General features: G+C 40.7%; 1 protein-coding gene across 2 annotated transcripts in view; it reads right to left on the bottom strand.

Moving 5' to 3' along the window:
- Positions 1-23,977, bottom strand: part of MAN2B2 (mannosidase alpha class 2B member 2) — a 777,500-nt gene that overhangs the window by 210,245 nt on the left and 543,278 nt on the right. For both annotated transcript variants that reach the window (XM_069631990.1, XM_069631991.1), the window contains one exon: positions 659-851. In XM_069631990.1, coding sequence (XP_069488091.1) covers positions 659-851 — 193 coding nt within the window. The remainder of the gene's footprint in view (positions 1-658; positions 852-23,977) is intronic.

Raw genomic sequence — 23,977 nt, 5'->3', positions numbered from 1 at the left:
AAGGAAAAAGGGTTATCTAGGACTACTTTTTCAGAGGCGGTCCCCTGTACAATATCTGAAATTGAGGTGAAGATACTTTCCATTTAAAATACATAATTTCCTGTGGGCAGACAGGGCAACTTTATTGAGTCACACCCACTTCCCTCTAGTTGAGGAAGTTACATTTTCATTAGAGAATGATAGTTACATGTTCTACTTCAGAGATAGTGGGTTCCTAAGTCTTCTGGCATGCACTGACTCTTAGCTATTGTAGCAGTGTCTTCAACACCACGATTGGTCTCTTGGACACTCAATTGAAACTGGCTTCATTTCAAATACATTTAAAAACGTTTAAAGCACATCAAATCAATGTAAAAGAGTAAAACACTTGAACATTCCAATAAGTGACTGCTACTCCTAAATAATGAAATCCATACTAACTTTAAAACCCACTTTGTAACCCTTCAAGAAGGCTAACTGGAAACATTTTCAGCAATAAATCCTCTTAATGTGCATTGTAGGCCATACATCGTTCCAGCAAGGCTTTTTAACATAAATGACAGCCCCGAATAGTGTTTGCATTATGTGACCACATAATTCAGCTCTGGCGTTCAGTGGATTATGCATTAAACTTTGGATAATTTTTATGTGAAAATAAATGGATGATTTTTGAAATTACCTGCCATTTGGCCAAAGCTTACAACAGGTCTATGTTCCAAAGCTAATGCACTTCTTTGATACAGTGAATCAGTAAGCGGTTTAGGCCCAAGGATCAGCCAAATCGTTGGCCTAACCACAGATGTGTCATTCAGAGTGAGGTTGTAATTCAGATCCCATTCCAGATTGTTCCACAGTCGTCTATGGAGCATGACCTGTAATTACACAAAAAGAAAGGTGTTAAAAACCACTGTAGACTCATAGGATTCCAATAGTGAGAACACAACTCTATATAATAAACTACTTAAACATCCAGACATGAAGCTGAGCAGTATTAACGATTCTGTTTTAAAATAACACAAATCTTTTAAAATACATATTGAAGTTGAAGTCGACTTTCTTCCTTTTGAGACCGATATAGACGTGAGCTGTTTCTTTTTTCACTGTCGATAGGAAGTGGACAGAAAACGCAGAGTGGATGTATTACAACATGAACACGGAAGGAATTAAATAAGGCGTTCAAATTGTGCAGGCACATCTTGTGTTCCCTACCAGGCCAAAATAATAAAGTGGTTTGAAAACGTTCATACAGTTGTATTATTATTAGTGCATGTTTTCCATCGCTAAAAGAGAACTACGTTATTGGATTGACAGTCACAAAGAGCCCAAAGCTATGCCTCTTGCCGATCCTCAGACTAAAACATGTGGGAATGTCTCAGTGGTCCACCAATCCCAATTACCAATCCAACAACATTCTTATTGCAAAAACACTGCACTATGCCACATGCATCAAACAGCACAGAGCCCTGCAACAGAATACCTTATGGAACAAATGCCAAAAATCAGCCTCTAAAATCCTCCTATCATCGGAACACGCATTGGCAACGCCAACAGGTTTGGTTTTTGCGTAGGTAAGGGATAGGCAGGCACTGTAATAATGATACCAATTGGTCATAAAATGGCAACAGCTGGAAAATGGTGCAAGTGCCTGGTCATATGAGGTCAGTATCTGGCAAGTGCTTATCCAATTTTAAGGGCTTAAGGCAACCCAGTTTTGGAAGTATCCCCTCCATTTAACTTGAATAAATCATCTAACTCGGGATTGTTTTTGAAAAGACTAGGCTTATTAACAAAATGGTATAACTAAGTTAAATCACAGAACAATGCAACCCATTTCCTGTATCATTAATGAACACTTTCAAATAATAAACATAATGCAAACATACCACATATAAGTTCAATATGTGATCATGTGTTCTGTTATCAACAACTGATTGAAACGTATCAATATAAATTCACCTACATCAAGAAAGATTAATGCACAAATTGAATTGTTCAATAAACTGTGTGAGAAACCGGAGGGTATTCGCCCAAGCCAACCTCGAGTATCACTTATTAAGGTGGCCTGGGAAGGGCTGATCTCTATCGCCAACTCCAGGGGCGAGTGGAAGAGTAAGGATCACCTGGATGGGGGAACCCCTGGATGTACTTGGACAAAGGCCCCAGGTGAAGCACTGTATTATACCGAGGAAGAGGCAGAAGGGGACGAGACACCATAGGCTCTAAGACATCTACCTCCCTTCAAGTGAATTTCTCGGGTCCAACTCCGAGAATCCTCTTGTTTCTGTTATCCACCCTAATAATCCTGTGTTAGCAAACCTCACTAATCTCACCCTTATCACTTTATCAACATCCCTAGGACACAGAGTATAGTTTTCCATGACAACCCCCCTTTTCCGATGCAGACACTTTTGCATATCACCAAGGACGACCGACTAACACCCAAACCAATTACCTGACATGTCCCAACATAAGAGTTAGGCAATTGACCAGAATCGCACACACCTGACGACCCCTTCCCTTCCCCAAAGGGATAAAAGGTGGAGCACGAGAGCACAAGACGAGTAAGGCAGACTGCACGTCGAGAGAGCTAACTCAGCACAGCAGTTCAAGAGGAGGAGAAAGGCGGCGCAAACCGAGAGGGTGACAAGAAGAGAAGCAACCTTGCCCTTTCCGACCAAGGCCAGTGAAACCTCTGCGAAAGGAATAGTAAGACCGCAAACAATAGCCAGCGTGTGTTGCAGCAGATTTGAACGTACACATGACCCGCCTCCGCCGATAACCAAACCGGGGAGAGATGCTGGTCTTCGTGGTACCAACCTTGAATCTAAAGAGAAAGAAAGCCAATTGGTTCACCACAGCTAGTGAGTCAAGGGGAGAGCTGATAAGAAACGGAACTGTGTTGACAAAAAGTAGCAAATAGCTAATTGAACTGTGAAAGCATAAAGAACTATTGATACTAAAAGGGGGAAAACAAACAACAGAGGAGTCTGGTACCACATGGGTGCTCACTCAGGAAACTCTGGGCGATTACCCGCTTGTTGAAACTACCATAACCAGAAGGCCTTGAGAAATACGAGAAAGGGGATCATAAAGGGGTCCAGTAAAATCCTCTGTACAGTCAAAAGTCTTTGACCAACAGATGACTGTGAAACTAAGGGAATTGAATCTTGCCTCGTAAAACTGATGACAAAGTTGGCAAGATTGAACCCGAAGGAGGGATGCCGATAACCAAGGGGCAACATCTAAAGTCCAATATAAAGTCTGTTGATACGAGTGAATCCGACTGAAGGATGTCCACAGTGAACTGTTTAAAAAGACATTAAGATTTGTGAATGTCACAGACAAAATTGCATTGAAAGCCATAGAGAACCCGATCGAGGGAGGTGAACGGTCCAGTGGGATCTGAGCCCAGAAGAGGGGGATCCAAGTTTGAGAAGCCAACACCCACCGACCCGTGAATGCAACAAAGAACAGTGCAACAGAGACAGTCTTTGGAGGAGGGAGATATCCGAGATGGGTCCGAACCCGGAAGAGGGGGACCCAAGGGTGAGGAACCATCACCCAGAGTGCAACCAGAAAAGAACTTCTGTTGAACTTTTGTTTTGTAATTTAAACCGGTCAGGCCCTCGGAATCAAGAAAACGTAACTACCGAAGCTTCTGCTATCATTAATAACTTTTTGTGAATCTAAGCCTGGAAGAGGGGGATCCAAGGGTGAAAAGGCATCACCCAATGTATGTACAGAAAGGAACTTTTGTTTATTATTTGAAAGCCATCAGATCTTCAGAGACAAGAGACTTTTTGTAGAAAAGAGACTTAACCACCGAAGGCTCTGATTGCTGAGAGCGGAACTGTTTGCTCATGCTGGGAAAGCTAGAGTGTGTGCTGTGCTCCAGAATCCTACCTTATCCCGTGCTTAAAACGTGGGGAAGGGAGACCCCAACTACCGCATCCAGACTTATTATTCTTAAGAACATTATACCACACTTCTTCTGTATTTAGCGTAAGGATTGGCAATAGGTTTTTCTTAGTAAATGCCCTTTTATTTGACAAAGACAACAAGGACTGCCTTACTATTGTTTGAGGGTGGAAGCTTGCCCCCATCTTAGATTTAGATTATACCTCCCTATACAGTTTAACACCCTTGATCTGTGATCACTTGAGTCTGTCTTTACTGTTGCCACCATGAGTTCCTTACAACTGTCACAGGTGGATGGTACCAGTGTAAGTCTCTGGTAACAGATATGTTCTACCCATTTGGGTCTATATTTGAATCCTTCAACAAGAGTATATTGCCTTCATTCCTTACAAAAACAAGGATCGTTCAAGAATATCATTGTGTACTTTTCTAGAATCAAATGTTATTGAACACTCATTCCATCCCTCTCAACAAAAAGGAACTGCCCTATATGGGAGAATACCGCTATCAATTCAAAAGTGAATTATTTAATCTACTTGAGGAAATGTCGGACGGCTTTGGCTGCCTTCTAAATATAATTATCTGGAAAAGCTATCAGCTTCTACAAAATACATCCAATACTATGGTACACATTTGAATTAATCTAAAAAGTACCTTCAACCTTCCCGAACTTCATTTAAGTATCAGGACAATTTCAGTCAATGCACTGCTCAAAGTCAAATCCGTAGCCTTAAACCGCATCTATAGTTTGCGAAATGATTGTCATCTGGAATCAGAAAAACAAAAAAATCCTACCTACAGTGCTGGCTTACAAAAATATACCCAAAATAATAACCAGACGGTCAATAACCTCAATGTACAGTATGTGCCATGTACCTGTGCAAGTGCTGCCACCAAACGGGTATCAGGTTCATCTAGAATGATTGAAAACATTCTTTGTGGCCGAGTTCTGCATACAAGGACAACTCGCTGGAAGTTGCTAAAAATGTAATTTACGGATATCTTAACTTAATGTAATGCAGGTTATATTTGTAAGTTAAAACCATGAATTTTGGTATTACACCCTGTGAGGGGTCCGAAATGAGAGCCAGGCAAAATGGAGTCATGTTTTTATACAAAGACATTTATTGAATAAAAATGGGTTGGGAAAATACCTTTCTAGCAATATTCTAAAAAGGAATTTCCCTACCTAGAAATCAAAAAGGATCGGTCCCTATCAGTATGTTAGTAATCGACAAGCCGTCCTTGTGTCCAAAAACGTCTTTTCCCTGACCCTCACAATATACAAAAAAAAACAAGGGATTCAAGGAAAAGTCTTAAACTTGATGCTAGCAAAAGTGTTCAAAAGTATGACTCCAACGAAACATGTTCTCCAAGGTAAAGACCCTTGGATCCAGAGGGTGGTCCCCTTTTCCTGGATTCCTAAATAGGGTGGCGAAATGTCTCTTTAGCTAACAGTTCCTTTGTGTCTTCATTGGACTCACAATGTTCCTGTTTAAGCATTCATTTCTGTAACAGTCTTTCTGTAGACTTTCTTGTAAATTTGCAGATCACCTAGTATACTCCCGTGCCAGGAATCTTTTATTCAATTTCAGCTGCCAGGTCTGCTAGCCTGCCAGGAGTTCTTATGTTTTTTACAGTTCTGTGGTTATACCACAATAACATATACCATGAGGTGCTTGGTATATCAGTGCCATCTTAACAATTTCTAGGGCCCGGGGCATAAAGAGCCTTGGGGCCCCCCTCGGATACCCATGTTCGACTGCCGCCCCACCTCCCCCGAAACCCATGCCCCTTCCCAATGTGAAAAAGGAAGGAATTACATAGCTAGATTCGGTCAGATACTCGTCTAGGCCTTAAATTGATTATCTAGTTAATAAAATATATAAACATACATTTCTGTGATCTGTGATCTGTTTCCCAAAGAGGATGCTATTTCACTTTGTTTTGTTGGAATAATGTATTAATTTTGAAAAGAAACTAAAGAGGAAAAGAATTTTAAGCAAGCATTTAACAAAATAAAAATCGAACATTTCAACCTCAAAATGTTTTCCTGTATGAATGTGTCCAAAGTACAAGCACTTGGTAAAACATGACAGGCAGCACAGAACTTTAAAAAGTATGTAACACTTTGAATTTCCGTTCATTCCCACACAGCAAACACATTCAAGTAATCCTAGAAAGAATGACATGACAGTCAAGATATGCTTTCTACTGCCCAAAGGCAGATGTGCTTGAAACACTACCAAGATTAAACTATACATTTCCTTCTAGATTTGCATATTGCAAAATCATTACCTATGTCAGACAAGTCTCTCTTGAACCATTTCAAACTCACTGCTTAACAGAGCCAAAAAATTCAGTGCTTGAACATACGATTTCGTAGCCCACTTTTTATAAACTTCAATTTTGAAAATGAACACTACAGCATCTAGCTCTCTTAGTGGACCATGGCGCTCTCATGAAGGAGTGTGGTGCATGTTTGCATTGCAGAAGGGAGGCAATGAGGGTAAATTGTGAACTTGGGAGTGCTGATGAAATCTGGAGCACTGACAAAAATTTACTCTGCAGCTTTGGCTCGGTTTAGAGTTTATGCCTTTTAGTGCAGAGAAACAGGGTGACGGTCAGAACACAAGGTTAGATTGGAACTGCTCAGAATGGTAAAAGCAACTGCACCTGGCAGTTTCATAACACAAGGAAACAGAGGTAAATAGATTTATTTTATCTGTGTTACTTCAAAGGGATACATCTTTTTTTCAGGAGCAATGCAGACGCGTTTGTATTTGTTAAGCACGACAATACAGCGCGGCAAGGGTTTGAATACCATTCGGCTCTTAAAGGCATTTAGGGCTATATAAAAGCATAACTTCAATAAATGCCCTGCCAAAAAGCTACACACAAACCGATCACAGAGGGAACGATTTGCAAAGCCTTTTTTTTCCTTCACTTTATTTACATTTTTAAAGTTATATGCAAATGACAAATATCATTTGGTTCTTGTATATGAAAGCTTAAAAGATTGCATCATTGAAAAACGCTTTTGTAAATAAGGCACTGATCTGAAAAATGTAGCGCCTAGAAACATAATACAGAATGTCACACCCACAAATCAGGACTTGGTGATGACATGCACATAAACAGAGCCCTTAAAAAATAGCAATTACAGCGCCTGCACATGAGTAAAGCATCAAAGCACAAACCAAAGCAATCCACTAAAATACACACCTTGCACAAATGCAAAAGACTGGTGGGGAAACAAGCACACACCACATAGCTGCCAGCGCACAAACCTAGCCCATAGAAAGCAACAATGTGAATATTATCTCACACCATGGCACCAACTATAGGGTTTATGTGGGTTAAGAATAAGTGCATGTAGAAGAGAGTGGGCACTGCTCGACTGAACCCTCACTCCAACCCCTCTACCCTATGTGCACTTGAGACATTCTTCTAACCAGGTCCTGCTCTGCAACTTTCCCCCAGGCACCAGTCATGCCACGTGCCATACTGCAGAGATGCGGAGTGAAACACTGAAGCAGAGATCCGCACGAATAGCCTAAAAGCTTGTACCACCTGGTAGCTAAAGATCACCCAGGAGAGGGGTTTTGTGAGATGAAAAGAAAGGAAGGCAACAGAAGCCACAAACCATGGAAGCATCCCCAGTCAAATCAGCATGGCTGCAAGCATGGAGGCAATGTGGCAGATTTGCTCCTCGTGCCACACTGAACTTGCTCAACGCTGGATGCAAAACACACAAAAACCCATTGGGTATGAACACTGCATAGAAATGAAGGCAAATTACTACTTACTGGGCAACAGAGCTCAGAGCCTCTCGGTTGAGTAGTTCTCAGGGGGACAGGGGCGAGCGGGAGGCAGTGTAGCAGGTTGGGATAGGCTGGATACATGATTGAAACCTTTCAAGGCCACCTCAAGAAGAGCAGCATGGCGCCTTGTGTGGAGCTTCACTTTTGCATGCAGAAGGAAAGAGTGTTGAAGAAGACCTGCCCACAAGTTAGAATCTTCTAAATACAGAAGCTGCTGCATGCAGACAACAGGCCTTTGATTACTCATTGGTTGATGTGGTGTGGGGAAGAGGCAGAGCCAGGACAACACGAGCCTCATCAATCACAATTTTTGAAATGCCGGTGGGGTGGGGGCACTGGCAAAGCAAGGAGCAGCAAAATCATCAGAGACTTGCTCAATTGCATTGTTGCAAACTTTAAGTGACTGGAGTGGAGCCTGCCGCGTGCCAGCCTGCTGCAGGAACGTGTCATACTCTCAGCACATAATTTAGTGACCAGCCAGCCCAACCAACATATTAACTATAAAGAGGTCTCTGGTATATCTATCTAAGGTAACAATTGTTCAAACTTTTACACCACACTAATATCACATGCATCTGTACTGATTGGGGTTTGCCCTTGTACTTTGTCTTGACTGCATTCAAACATTCTTTGGTTATTTTCTGTATCAACAATATTGTACCATTCAAAAATTGGTTGCCACGCTTGTCGGAACGCCCCAGGGTCCGCTTTGGACAGACTCACTGGTCTCTTACAGCGTCTTCGATTCTGTTTACACCTCTGCAGTGTGGCTTCTTCATCCACTTTCCACTTTGGAGTGTTTAGACGTTCGTCTTGCATGGCTACACGATCACACATCAGCTTTCCTTTGCGTCCCAGACCTCAAGGAACTGCTGCACGTCTCCCAGCATCTCAACGGCCCTTCTTGCTTGTACGCGTCTTCTCTCCTTCTGTCTCGGCAGCCTTCTCCATTTCGCCAAGCCGGTCTGTGTACCTCACATTCGTGAGCCTCAGCACAGGGTTTAACGTCTTCTCCTGCACTGCTCGATCTAATAGTGTAGTTGCCATCTTTAGATGTCCAGCCCACTGAAGACTTGGAAAATCAACTAGTCTGCATGTTGTACTTCGAGCTCCTGTCACTTTGTATAAACTCTTTCATCCTCCTCTCAGTACCTGAGTGGGTATGGGAATTGAAGTCCATGGATGTCATTGTACTTTTAACTCTTAAACTGATTTTTCTCAGATATTTCACATAAAGGCATATTAGAAACAAAAAGGTGTTGTGTGTGTTGTGGGTGTGTGGGTCAAAGGTGGGGCCTGACCAGAATGGCAATAGGCCATTAAGAACTTGGGTATGAGAGGGTCTTCCGCATGGGAAAGGGGGGAAAACCATGTATTCTCCGATGATGTTAACATGTGTTCCCGCTAGTTGTCTCCTCCCATGTGATCCTCCCTCATATAAATGCCCACAGGGTCAAGATCAGGAAGCGGATGCCGTCCCCTGGGCACATGGAAGGTGGTCACAACTAGGGAATCCATGATGACTCCATCGGATTATCGGATTTATCAAAACCCTCTCAGACAAAAGAATGAATCTACAAAAAATTTTACTTTAAAAGGATTCATCTTCTCTTACCCTATTGAAATTATGAAGACATTACTAGTGCAACCTAAAATCTGGAATCTTTCACTACAGAAAATGTCAGATTTAATGGAAAAACATATGAATGATTTAGTTTGAATATACTTGCAAAACCAATTTCTAGGCAAGTTAAATCCCATCAACGTTATCTTGAATTTAATCTGGTTCATAAAGCAATGTTTCTTGCAAAGCAAAACCTAAAATTAACCAACAATACCCAACAGGCATAAACCTTCACAAATAAAGTCATATTAAATATCTTTATGAAATGAATGATGTAGATAACAATGCTACCCTAACCACGTATTTGTACTTTTGTTTTGACTTAGTAACTCTGCATATAGGGTGATAAATAGATCAATGTAAGCACATTTTAAAAGTAGTATCTATTCTAGAAAATCATTTTTAATATTGTCCTATGCCAACTAAGGTATGTTCAAAGAAAACAACTCAGAGATCATTTTCAGGATCGATAGCCTTTGGTGAAGGTTTAGACATTCTGTCAATTCAATAATGTTTTCTCCTTGCTAGTAAATTGATATCTCCACCTTTTCCTGGGTTGCATACTAATTTCGGTTTTGCAATCTGAATCTGTGTAATAGTGTGTTGCTGTTGAATAAAATGTACCATTACTGGAGATTTCATGCATCACAAGTAGCCTAGTCTTTCAAATAAATATTTGTACATGTACTTACAGGAGTCTGTGTTTTACGTCCAATTAGATTGTTGCAGTGTCGGCATGCAAGACATGGAAAGTTACCACTATTTTTTAGTACAAAATGTTGACTGATAAAATGTTAATCCCTCAGCTCTCACCTAATAGATCAATGGTTTTGCTAGGCAAGTTTTTGTTGCCACATAAAAAGAGGATTTAACGTTTCATCATAGCCAAAAATGTGCCAGTGCTTGAGAATGATCATTTTCATTTGCAAGCTGTTTAAAAAAGTTACAAACACCAAATTAGTTGAAGGTTTCTTAACTTTCACCTGCAATAAAGCTTCTCATGTTGGTTTTAAAGCAATATCAAAAGATTTCTTTACTTTGTTGTATGCACAAATTGTATCTTTTTGTAATCCCAATTCAGCAGCAAAAACACTATCTGATTAATCCTCAGCAACTGGCTAAATGGTAGTCCACCAAGTGTTGTGGTTGATTGGAAAATATTTGCATGTAAAACGTTATTTTTTTGTAGGTTTTGTAAAAATACTGAAGTATACACTCTGTCATTTTTTTTTAGATAATTCTCAGATCCCAACAAATAAATAATCTCTTGGCAATAAGAGGACTTAAATTTAATTGTGTCAAGTGTATTTCACTTATTCAAAGAAGGCTTGCAACTTATGTTCAGGTCCAGACAAAACTCTAAATATGTCCTCTACGTAACTTGTAAAGATTTTTAAATGTTGACTCTGTTGCATGTCAGACTCAAAACTCTGACAACAAGGCATTTATTTTTCTTTCAATATCCAAAATACCTTTGCCCTAAATCTACAAATCGTAGCCCTCTTCTATAAAAGGGAAAGTCAAAGGGGTGCTCGTCGCAAGGCCTAAACAAATACAACAACGCCCTTTGTACGGAATCCTACTCTAATCTAACCACTTTCCCTTTCAACAAAGGAAAACAGCAAAGGGGAACTTTCTGGAACTATTAAGTAGAGAGATGGCTGCTGGCTTCGGACTCCCAAACTTGTCTCCTTTCAGTACAGGCTTTTTCCCATCAGTTCCAAATATATAGTTTTTGAGGTGCAGGAATGCCATCGAGCTGTTTTTCTCCTTCTCCCTCATTGGGGTAATTTTCCTGTTTCTTCCCGAGTCTGGGGTTCTCTCAGTCTCTGCCCACTCTTGTGCTCTTCTCATACTCACTCCCCACTCTGGTTTTTCCACAATCTCTGCATACGCCAGGGCTCTTCCCATTCTTACTCCTCTCCTCTGAGGTATCCTTGTTTTTCCCTACACTGGGTTTTGTCAGTCTCTCCCCATTTTAGGGATTTTCTCCTTCTCACTACCCCATACTGTGGCTTTATCTGGCTTCTCCCGCATTTGGGTTTTCTCACGTTTCAACACTCTAGGGGTATTCTCACTTTCTTGTGACTATGGGGGTCTTCCTCTTCTCACCCCCTCCTCAGGATTATTCCTCGTCTAGGATCTCAATCTGCGTGGAGTCACTTATATGACATTTCAGCTACGCTCTGCGTCGGCCTTCCGAGGATCTTCCACCTCACTCTCATAGCTCCTGGAGGTTGATCCGGCCAACAATCAGCTGTGCATCATCGCTGCCTGTCACGGTCCTGCACTGGCACTGCTGTTGTTCCTCTCCCAACGGCCACTCCTCCTTTGGCCTCTTTGACGCGATTCAGTTCCGCAGGGCGTACTGGAAGATTTCCATGATTGGTTGTCTTCAGGACCCTCATCCAACAGGCTGGTTTATTCATCCCCTTTTAGTCTTCACAGGAGATTAGGCACACGTAAGGTCAGAAGCCAACTCGGCCATTAGTAAAGGGTGTATAGGGTTTTTTGCAAAACCTAGCCCGTACCTACCTTACAAAGGTGTTAGTAACTGGGGGGGGATTGACTTATACCCCCGAGTCTCTATGCCCTATGGGAGAGTCCCCTCCAGAGGTTTACGGCTTACCTTGTCCATTAGGAAGTGTAAACATAGCATACCTCCCTAGTCTCAGAGGGGTGGGGGGGGAAATCTCCCTGCAATCATCACAACTCCAACCACTTTCTTCTAATATAGGTTCTATGTTTTAAAATGGTCCATAAATATGGTTGCATAGAAAGAGCTATTTTGGCTCCCACTGATGTCCCCAATATCTAGAAGTAGAAATTATATTAAAACTTAAAGTAGTTCCAAATCAACTTCAAAATTGCAGTGGCAAAAACCTCATAGACATGCAACAATAGTAACCATTCTATGGCTGCTAGCCCTTTGTGTGGTATAGAAGTCTAGTACCGTCCATTGTGAATAAAATGTCAGTATGCACATCTAAATTAATTCTTGTCAATGTTACAAGACAATCTCTAGTGTACTTCAAATATGTACTCATATTTTAAATTGCCGGGTTGTACATTTTTTGTAAATATAGCATGGCATAGGTTCAAGTAGACTATTAGTAGCTACAATCATAGGCATCTGAGAGGACTAACAATAGAGCTGTGCATTGTTAGAAGAACATTAAAAAACAGAATGAAAAGATACAGGTGTGTTAGATAATGCTTGGTCAGAGGAGTGATACATTCTTTCAATTATGTCTGCTTAAGAACTGTTTTTATGAAATCAGAACAATCCAGTATAGGATCCTTTTTTTGTCTCGGGCACCAAAGAAAAAGTGGCCCACCGTTGCAAATGGCTAGTCCTTCCTTTTGTGACACCGTTTGAATAGAAACCCACTTGAAAGAATTGAGAAACCCAGGAAGAAATAGAAGGTTATTTAAATCCAATATCAAATTCAAATACTCCAAAAAGATCAAGTGTATCGACAATTGGTTTGATAGGCCAGTTGGTAAATGGAGATGATTGGGCATGGCTAGAGGGAGCCCAGGAGATGTTTAAGAATATCAAACCGAGCCAGCAGCAGCTTTGAAAGGAATGTCCTTAAGATTATATCATGGAACATCTGTGGTTTTCGCAAATTAAGGGAGCCTGTTTGTGAGACTTTTGAGGCTGTAAACGTAATAATTCTAAAAGAAACGATGGCTAGAAAACATCTGGAACTAAAGGGGTACATAACTTTCTGTAAACAGGAAGAGCAAGGACCGACCTAAAGGAGGGCTGCTAATTGCGGTTGATCAGAGTTGGGATTTTAGACATTGTGAGTTGTAATCATCACACGACCTAATGGCCATAGCCATTCAAATGATTCCCCCAGAGCTAAATCTTCTGATAGTAAACATCTATGGAAACCCTTCTAATGCACACCCGATAAATCTGCAGAATGAAATGGGAATTGTGTTTGAAGAGAAAGAAGGAAATTGTATTATATTGGTAGCAGGGGACTTCAACGCGTCTTGTTTAGAGACTCAGAGCAAGGGCAGAGGCAGAGGGGGAAAGATAAGAACAAGAGGTGAACATCTGTGAGACCTGTGGAAAAATGTCTTTGCAAAGTGGAACTTGAGGCCTTGTGTCCCACCAGAGGATGAAGCCAGAGACTTCTTCACATGGAGTATGGTGTGAGGGGTGAGAGGGTGTACCTCCTGGATTGATCACTTATTTGTTTCTGCAGAGTTGAGTAGGAAAAATGATTGCATAGCCAAGGGGGATGCGATGGGTAGTGATAATTTCCCTATATACTATAATGCAAATACATCCTCAACCGTGCATCAAATGTGTCCCTCAATGGCTTTTGTACAGGTGATGGGGTGGCAGCCATTAGATGGAACAAAAAGGCAGTAAAGGAATGTATGGTGGTAAGGGATAAAGAGGTGAGGAACATGGCAGAGAATGGGTTCCGACTAACAGTCTGGAACTAGAACGAGAAGTTGCAATTATGCCTGAAATGTATTACTAAGAAGGGACATCTGCAGGGAAATCAAGCTTATCCCAATTATTTTGATGCTAGAATCAAGGAATTGAAAAGAAATAGGAGAGGAGAGATGAAGGTGTGTAATTTCAATTCTATACCTTTCAAGATATTTTCTGAGAATAAGAAGTTAGTGGTATGCTATAAACAGATGCTTAAGTTGATCAAAAGGGAAACAGCAATCAAGAGAAACCAAGAGATGGTCACCTCAATGATAAAACAAGATGCAGGAAAGTTCTGGTCTATGATGGCGGGGTTGACAAAAGGAAACATGCCCATGATAGAAGAGAGTCAAGTATGCCATCCCTGATAAGGAACCCATATTCAATTTAAAAGAGCAGTCACAGGTGGAACATATTTGCGCTTAGGATAGAGAGGATGTGGTATGGACAATTGGCAGAGGGAAGTCCTGGGCCGGATAACATTCTCCCGGTCATTATTAAGGAAAATATGGAGCTATTGGCAACCCCTTTATGGGAGCTTTTCCAAAACATATACCAAAGTACCAAAAACGTGGAAGCACTCATACATTGTACGAATCTTTAACAAAGGTGATAAACTCAATCCAGCCAACTTAAGACCCATCGCACTAATAGATTCTACTAGCTCAAAATAGGAAAAAATGCACAAGGGTTGTTAACTGATTCCCGAATAGGCTTCTGAACAGGTATAGGCACCCTTTTAAATGCTTTCACCTTAGCACACATGAGAGTAGCGAGAAAGAAGACATCAATTGGGAACCTTTTTATGGCCTCAATTGATATGACCAGTGCATTCGACATGGTAAGTCGTGGTCGATTGTGGGAAAAGTTGTAGAGGTTTGGGATTCCATTGAGTCTGGTGGAAATGTTAACACTGCTACACACAGACACATCAGTGAGAGTGAGACTAAATAAGGGGGAACTATGACACCACTGATAGGCACCTTTGTGGGGCTAAAACAGAGGTGTGTTGTGGCACCTACCCTCTATAACTTGTATACAGCAGATATTGCTGAAATTTGGAATGTATGGAAGCACATATTCGGTGAGGTTGGGGTCGGCAACACTAGACTGGATAGCTTTTGCTGACGACTTTGTGTTGTTCGACCTCACCCCAATTGGACTGCAGAGCAAGTAGTCTCTCTTTCACACCAAAGCAGTTGAAAATAACCTTAAGGTAAATGGGGCGAAATCAAAAAGTCCCCAAAAAAATTATATGGAAAGTAGGGGAGTAGTCTTTGGAGAGAATCTCTGCCTTAAACTACCTGGGGTCTGAGGTTTTGAATTCAACTGCTAAATTAGGAGGGGAACACTATCTCAACTCTAGGTATGGCCTTCTGCTTACTAAGATGAGGTGGGTGTACGCACAACTTTGTAGTTATTCACTGATTCCACTAATACGGTTATACCAGATGCAGGTGGAACAAACGATTTTGTATGGGCTGATATTAACCTCAATGACTTGGGACAGAATTTAAATACGTTCCAAGGAAAACTTTAGGACTAGCAAAATATATACCAAACTCAATTATACAACATGAGTTTGGACTAGTCTCACTCGCTGCAAGAAATGAGTGGAGAAAATTGATGTCCTATGTAAAATTATTAAATTCACCACCTCATTCACTATACTAGAAATGGGGGAAGTGCAGACGCGAACCTCTGGAGATTCTATCACTATCATAAAGGTAGAATTGAATAAACTATTGTATGAAATAGGGTCATCTACAGAAGAGTTGAGTCAAAAGCAGGCAAAAGTAAAACAAAGCTGTTTAATTATGCTAAAATAGCGGAAGATCTGACTGAATTTAGCCTATATAAAAGGAGCATACCTCAGTTTTCGAATGAACCAACTCCCAACATTGGAGAGAATGGGGAGCTGGAATGGTGGTACAACAGATTTAAGATATAGGCTATGTGGTATGGTTGAAATGAATGACACAACTAAACATCTAGTTTTGGGCTGTACGGCATTGGGGGAGGATTGGAAGAGATGCCTGGACAGGATACAAGGCAATGAAGCCTGCTGGGCGAGCCTGATGGGGGGACAAGCACAGAGTCGAATTCTAGCCTTATGTGACCTGCTCTACAAAATTCTGGAGAAACTAGGTAGAGTGGGGGATGAAAAAAAAGAAATAGACTGATAGTCTCTTAGGTAGCCAGTTGGCACTTGAACGGACATATTTCTCTTTTGTATGGATCTGTGTATTTGATGAGTAATGTATAATCTGGAGGATAAGTGTAAGGAAAGCTGTGTAACATTTTACTTTATCTTGCAAAGGATATTCATTGGTTTTATTTTTTTAATAATCTGTCTATGTAGTTATGAAAGTTATTTTATACATTTTGTATGTACTTGTGAAAGTTTCCTTTCTGTTTACAGTTGGGATTCAAAACACAATGAAAAAGAATAGAAACCCAAGGCGTTTTTATTTTATAAAATGTAATGCAAATTGGGCATTTTAAAGAATATTTATTCAGCAACACTGTTCAAAACTATTAGCCGCATAGTGAATTAACGCAGCAATCTGGCACACAATGGCCAAAAAAGTGGGCCACTTTGACCAAAAAACAAGCCCACACCAGCATTTTGCAACTTTCGTTCGCTCATGGGCCTATTGCCCTGTAGGCCAGTCCGAGCCTGATCCTTATCAATCATCAAATATGTACAAGTATTACTGAGTTGTCAACATGGATGTCATTTGGGATTCGCCAAGGGTCAACGCTGTGCCCGCTGGCAACTTCCCTGCAACCCCTGGGCAACAATCACATATTCAGTTATAAACAGATAGAAGAGAGGGCTCCTAGAAGAGCCTTTTCCACTTTCAAGAGCACCCTGGAGTGAAATGTTCTAACCATATTATTGACACCCGCCTTCCAAGCCTGTTTTCGGCAAATCAGGAAGTTTGTAATGCAGTTTAAAAAAACGTGTGAGGCCCTTTAACCAAGGTGTGAGTCTCAAGGGTTTTTTGAAAACTGAAGTACAAGTAGTGTTAAACTTGTTAGACCCAGCTCAAACATGAACTGGGAGTCGGAAGAGCACACAGTTGAATTGTGCAACCACTCGGCAACTGTTAGAATTTTGGTTGCGAGTACACGATTCCTGTGAGGCAAATGATCTCCCTTCAGAATGTAAGCTCTTTAACACGCGAAACTTGGGGAACACCACAAACTTTATAGTGTCGTGAACTAAAGCACTTTTTTGTATTAAAATAAAAGAATTATTACTTTTGACATCAGCTTCGCCCTACATATCCTCCTTCCCCACTGTTGACATTTTATAGTTGCTTGGCCCATTTTTTTCGCAGGCTCTGCCAGCTGATGGTCCCCTACCCACTCTCGAGATTTTATACTGTAGTTCCCGGTGCCATCATTACATAAATTCAAAAGTAAAATAGAAAGAAAAGAGGACTGCCCCTTTTGGTTTTTGCTTTTGAAATTAAAAGCCAAGACATCATTTGCTTACCTGCTGTCGGCAGAAATAGGAAAACTCCATCCTCTCTCAGTAAGCAGTTGCAAATGCGCTAGGCTGAGTTATTATTTTCCTGCACTTCCTGGCCATTGATGCCAACTTAATCTAAAGAAAGTCCAGCTCAGCTCTGTATAGTATTTGATGCCCCCATTAATATCTATTCTGCCAAACTGTCTTTCAAGAAAATACCACCTTTGTATTGCCATATGTGAATTGTATTCCACTTTTCAGTGCTAGTATTTTGTGTTTGGCTGGGAGCATATTTTGCAACTTATCCACTTCTGCAATATAATATAAGTGCCCAGTGAACATCACCTGATTCCGATCTAACATAGCATCCTAAGCCATGAATAGAACACCTAATAACTTGCGGCACCTCACCACGATTATAAGCCTACTGCACTTACGTAACACAACCAATCAAATTACCAACAAGAATTCTACACATGACACCACTGACCAGATCACCCACTACCCCGGCTCCATCACAATTGCTATGGCACCAACACTACCTCACTCTGACAATATACCCCATCACAATTCCTACCACCTTGCCTCCCTGTTCAGCCTAGCAAGCCCATCAAACCCCACCCAGCGACCCGGCTCATGCTTACACCTTCACAATGGTTAAATCTATTTGTTAGAAAACCCACCCCGAACCAACCACGCCCAACATCAAGCAGAAACTTAAGACTTGGATCTAGAATACACCAGAACCATTTAATCACCAATGCAAAACACAAAAGAATTACCAAACACCTCGAGTCCAGTCCCATTGAAACTACATCACCACCGAATGACATCGCTTCAGACAACAATGTCAAGACACAGATCACTAAACCTATGATTAAGGGCGGCTTAATAAACGCCAGATCTATCCCAGCCCATGCCTTGGGCATAGCGGATATTATAATCAACAATAATCTCGACTTCCTTGCCATCACAGAGACGTGGCTCCAAGCATCATCAGGACCTGCCCTTGCACTGGCCATACCTGAGGGATACACTATTTATCACCTGGACAGTCTCTCAGAAAAAGGAGGCGGGGTTGCATTCATTGCTAAAGCCTCACTCAACTTAAGGCCTATACTCAACCAAACCTTCCCATCAGGAGAATTTTCACTATCAAACTACCCATATCTGACACAAGAACACTCACCATGCACCTCATATACAGACCCCCCGCGATAACGTCCTCCTTTGAAGATGACATTGCTCTCCTTCTCTCCAACACCACCAAACCCAACTCACAGATCTTAATCTTAGGTGGCTTCAACTTAGGCTACCAGGCCATTAGTGAACATAAAGCCTCCTCACTTGCCAACACCATCTCTGAGCTAGGTTTTACACACTGCATTACACAGTCTACTCACAATAAAGGGCAGAGCCCTAAATGGGTAGCCGACATGAACTGTGACACCAACATTCTTGCTAACACACCCTGCGCATGGACAGACCACTACCTCACAACTTTCTCCATCAATAAAGCTAACTTTTCGCACCAGTTTACACCCAACGCACGTCCTGCACTCACGAGAAACATCAAAAACATTACTGTCGATAAACTACTTCCATTATTACAGCCCATCATTGACTATTCGCTCACTCACGCTGCCCCTATACTCTAAGTAGACCTATACAATACCACCGTGCTCAAAGCCATCAATACCATTGCACCTGTAAAACTACTCAAAGCTAAACCACGCTCATCTTAATTCCTGGTTCACCCCTGAACTCAAAACACTACGTACAAACTAATGAATCCTCATGGAAAAACTCATTAGACACTAACAAGATCACCTACATAATAGCCTCCAATAATTACAAATCGGCCATCACCCAAACAAAAAAAAAACATTTCCAATGAGAAAATTATCAAAGCTAAATCCAATACCAAAGAGCTCTTCAACATTTTGAGAGAGCTCGAATCACCCTCCCCCGTACCCGACTCGTGCACCAAAGACATTTCTTGGTGCACCAACATTCAAAAGGCCCTACTCGGCAAAATATCATTGTTGCAATTGAAAATTGAATCCAAAAAAGCTAGTCTAACCATCGACGTAAGCCAGAATCCACCACTAAATAAACAACCAGATACCAATGTCCTATTCAATTTCTGCACTAGATCTATCAAAAGAGGTTGAGGATATAATATAGACTTTGAAACCATCAAAATGCCAGGGCGATATATGCCCTGCCCCGATAATCAAAGATGTAGCTAAACAACTCGCCCCATTCATCATCACTCTAATCAATGCGTCATTTATGACAAGCATTGTACCAAACAATCGGAAAGACTCCTGGATCCTAACCCTTCTCAAAAAACCTTCCTTAGACCCTAATCTCCCCACCAACTTCGCCCCATCACAACTACCTTTCCTGGACAGAGCAGCTTAACTGCAGATACAGAACCACTTAGAAAAGCACAATCTTCTAGGCCTCAGACAGTCAGGCTTCCGACCCAAACATGGTACGGAGACCGCCCTGATCGACCTCAAGCCACAAATGGACAAACTTAAAGACAATGGCAAACTTGCCCTCCTACTTCTTCTAGACCTCTCACCTGCTTTTGACTGGGTAAACCACGAAGTTCTATGCACTCACCTAACATCAGCAACCCTCTTCTCCGACAAAGCCAATGCCTGGATTCAGTGCTTCTTAAACAACCGCTCCGTGAGTCTTTGCACCTTCTGCCGCCGCTGAACCAGCCCGTGTTTCATGTGGTGTCCCTCAGGGCTCTTGCGTATCACAAACTCTATACACAATGTGTTTACCAAACCCCTGTTTAACAAACTAGATCATTTGATCTCACCTACACAAATTACGCAGATGACAACCAAATACTTACCCCCCTAACAGGAGACTACACCAAAGATTCCATAGAACTCAATGACATGTATTCCATCATCCAAGCCTGGATGGCCAAACAAGGACTTTGCCTCAACGACAAGACTGAGTTACTTTATCTAGGCTTCAAATCTAGACTTAATAAGTTTGACAAACTTGACACATCTTTCTTCATAGACGGCAACATCAAAGTAGCCAAGGATGTCAAAACCTTAGGAATTTACCTTGACTCTGCCCTCACTCTGAATAGACAATTCAGCGCTATCTCCACAGCCTACACCTCTAAGCTCATTAACACCTGCATGCCTTTTCTACCCTCCACCAACTGCACAACTATAGCCAGAGCACTAGTACTCTCTAAAATGGACTATTGCAACGCTCTCTACCTGGGCACTACTCAATGCAACCTCAATAAGATGCAGGTGATTCAGAATAATGCTCTAAGAGCAGCTTTGAACGTCCCAAGATCTCATCATATCTCGGATCTGAGACGAAACACCCAGTGGCTCTCGGTTCAGCAAAGAATAGAGTATAAACTCCTATCTCTTACCCATAAATGCTTGGCCAATCAAGCACCAAAATACCTAGCTGACAACTTCACCTGCAATACCACCTCACAACCTACGAGATCAGCACAAGCCCACTGTCTAAAAGTCCCTAGGTTCAAGCTCCAGAAAGCAGGAGGCACCAGTTTCCCTGTGCTTGCCTCCAAACTATGGAAGCCTCTACCGCTGACTCTTAGAACAGAATCATACTTCCATCTCTTTAGAAAAAACCACAAAACATGGATACCCTCGAAAGAGTAATAAACACAAAAATGCTACTTATCACTCCCCATCACGATATTCACTGCCACCACTCTCCTCTACCTTATCTCAACCGTGACTGCCTCATTTGTAAATGACTTTTTGCTGTGCCACCACACATTGTATACTTTTGTATATATCGTTTTTTTACCCTTGTATCCATCACGATATTCACTGTTTCCACTCTCCTCTACCTTAACTCAACCATGACTGCCTCATCTGTAAATGGCTCCTGCTTTGCTACCACTCATTGTATATTATTTTATATATTTATATATCTGTGTTTTTCCCTTGTATCCATTCCTGTATGTAAATGTAATACCTTCTGTGTAACAAAGCAATGCGCCCTGATGCCTAAGGGCCTGGCTTACGCTATACAAATAAAATAAACAAACGTCTGTTCATTTCCTATTTCTGACACATTTACAGGTTTCTTTCGGATAACCTCTGCGTGAGAAAGGGTGTGAGACTAAATGAGTTTTTTTTCATTCTTTTTTTAATGTATTTAGTTGTATTTCAGTTTACAAGAAACTTTTCACACTCATCTAAAGGTTTAAATTATTTTCATAAAAATATAAAAGAATCCATTTTAATATAACAAATTTAAAGATGAGTTCAAACACAGATATTAAATTAGCATCGAAATCCTAAAACCTAAAACACTTTCAATCATCAAAGAAAGGTCCATTCCCAAGAAACCAGGGCTTATTCTAAAATATCACTCAATAAGCTACCAGTCCATACAGCGCATTAGCCTATCTAATTGTCCCAAACCAAACTCAACTCATTATGTAAATGCTATTAAGTTCAGTGAAAATGTTTTCTAAAAATGTACCCAAAGCTAATATGAGAGGTTGATTTGAAGTTAACATAAGTCTCCCCCATAAACAATTGGTCAGGACACGAGTTGTCCAATTAACAAAAGGGCCCAGATGTACAATCCTCTCTTTCAGAAAGACAGGACACTCCCATTACCAGATGAAAAAGGGACTGCAACAGTGCCTGCCAATACAAGCGACACCCGCAGAGTTCCTTTGGGATGCCAAACCTCCGACCAATCACATCTAAAGTTGGTAGACAATTAAGGCGAAATCTTAGGTGCTTTTCCCAAAGTTCCTGAAAAGGAAATTTACCAAAATATGATCTTGTTTGTCAATGGGATGTTAAAAGCTCATTTTTTCTTTAAACAACACCAATCTCCCAAAGTCCTCAAAATCCATGTGCTTATCCCAGGGTATTATTTTCTTTTTCAATACATGATCTGAGTCTGAAACATCAAGATTGATAATTTTGTGGAAGGTCGCACATCTCCTGTGAAATTGAGTTGCAAAAGAACTAGAACTCGATTTTTCTTTTTGAAAAACACTTTTGTGGGTTGCGCTTCTGGTAGGAACAGTATAAATCACATAATTATTCCATGTATCTTGTTTATCCTTTGCATTAATTTTCATGCAACTCTAATTTTCATTAATATATTCACATGTTCACATTTATTTCTCTCTGTTCACATTTGTTTCTCTCAATGCGTGTTTCCCCACGGTATTTCCCCTCCAATACTTAGCCCCCAAACATTGGAACTCTCTCCCCAACAGTATCAAAGAAGAGGGCTCCCTCTCAGGATTCAAAAAATCACTCAAAACATGGCTCTTTAACTAGAAGAAAGGATAACCATATTGAGTGGGTGCAAATATGCTCTATTCAACTTGTACCAACCATCTTTGTGTAATTGAATGTAATTATGTGTGTAATATGTGAATTTTTTCTCTGCAACCACGCCGTGATACCTAAGGGTCTGGGCGTGCAACAAATGAAATAAATAAATAAATAAATAAGCGCCCGTGGTTCTTCAGGAGAGATACTAGGAAGAAAATGTGAAAGAAAAGGAGAAAATGAAATGATGTTCAAAAGTTAACTCAAAGATGAATAATAGAAATGGTGGGGTGGGTGGGCTACTCTGGTTGTGTAGCCTGTTTAGTGTACTCACCTAAAATTTAAATTCATTCTATAGATATTGTTATCTCTGAATTCTTATATATCTTTTGCCAATATTTATATCTATCAATTTTCTTATATTCATGGAGATATTTTCCAGATTCTTATAGTCTGAAAACAATGGAAAACCCAAACATTTTAGACCATATATATTTTTTTTTCAGATTATTTTTATCTGCAAACAGCGAAAGACCAAAAGTTTGGTCTATACTTGAAATATGCGAGTCTCTGTTTCAGAAGCTAACACTTATTTTCTCTAAAAAAGTACCAGAGCTTCTATCAGATCCTATTTTTACTTCCTTTAGTATCCGAGTGGAAAGCAGTACCAAGAAAGACATTTCCTAGCTTTTATCAGATTCAGTAAACATAGGAGCCGATATCTAATATCTATAAAAAGAATTTAAATTTTAGGTGAGTACACTAAACAGGCTACACAACCAGAGTAGCCCACCCACCCCACCATTTATATTATTCATCTTTGAGTTAACTTTTGAACATTATTTAATTTTCCCCTTTTCTTCCTAGTATCTCTCCTGAAGAACCACGGGCACATACCATGGGGAAACACGTGCTGAGAGAAACAAATGTGAAGAGAGAAATAAATGAACATGTGAATATATGAATGAAAATTAGAGTTGCATGAAAATTAATGCAAAGAATAAACAAAAAATACATGGAATAATTGTTATTGTGTGATTTATACTGTTCCTACTAGAAGTGCAACCCACAAAAGTGTTTTTCAAAAAGAAAAATTGACTTATGATATTGCTGCAGTCGCAATATAAGCACTTAGGGTGCAGAATCTAGGTAAACCCATTAGTTAATTTTGGCACACAAAGATTATACATCGCCGAAATAGGAAAATAAAGCTGACAAGGACTGCAATTTGTGAATCAAAAGAACTAGAACTCGACTTTATTGTCAGTAACTTAGAATTAAGAGCCCAATGTTGGTTTTTCAGAAAGGATATACGTTTGTTTAAATAGAGGATACCGCTTGGCATATTGTGCCCAC

The sequence above is a fragment of the Ambystoma mexicanum genome, chromosome 6q, assembly GCF_040938575.1.
Source record: "Ambystoma mexicanum isolate Mex_15411 chromosome 6q, UKY_AmexF1_1, whole genome shotgun sequence".
NCBI lineage: Eukaryota > Metazoa > Chordata > Amphibia > Caudata > Ambystomatidae > Ambystoma > Ambystoma mexicanum.
The sequence above is the reverse complement of the archived record's forward strand: the minus strand, read 5'-3'. Positions and strand labels throughout refer to the sequence as shown.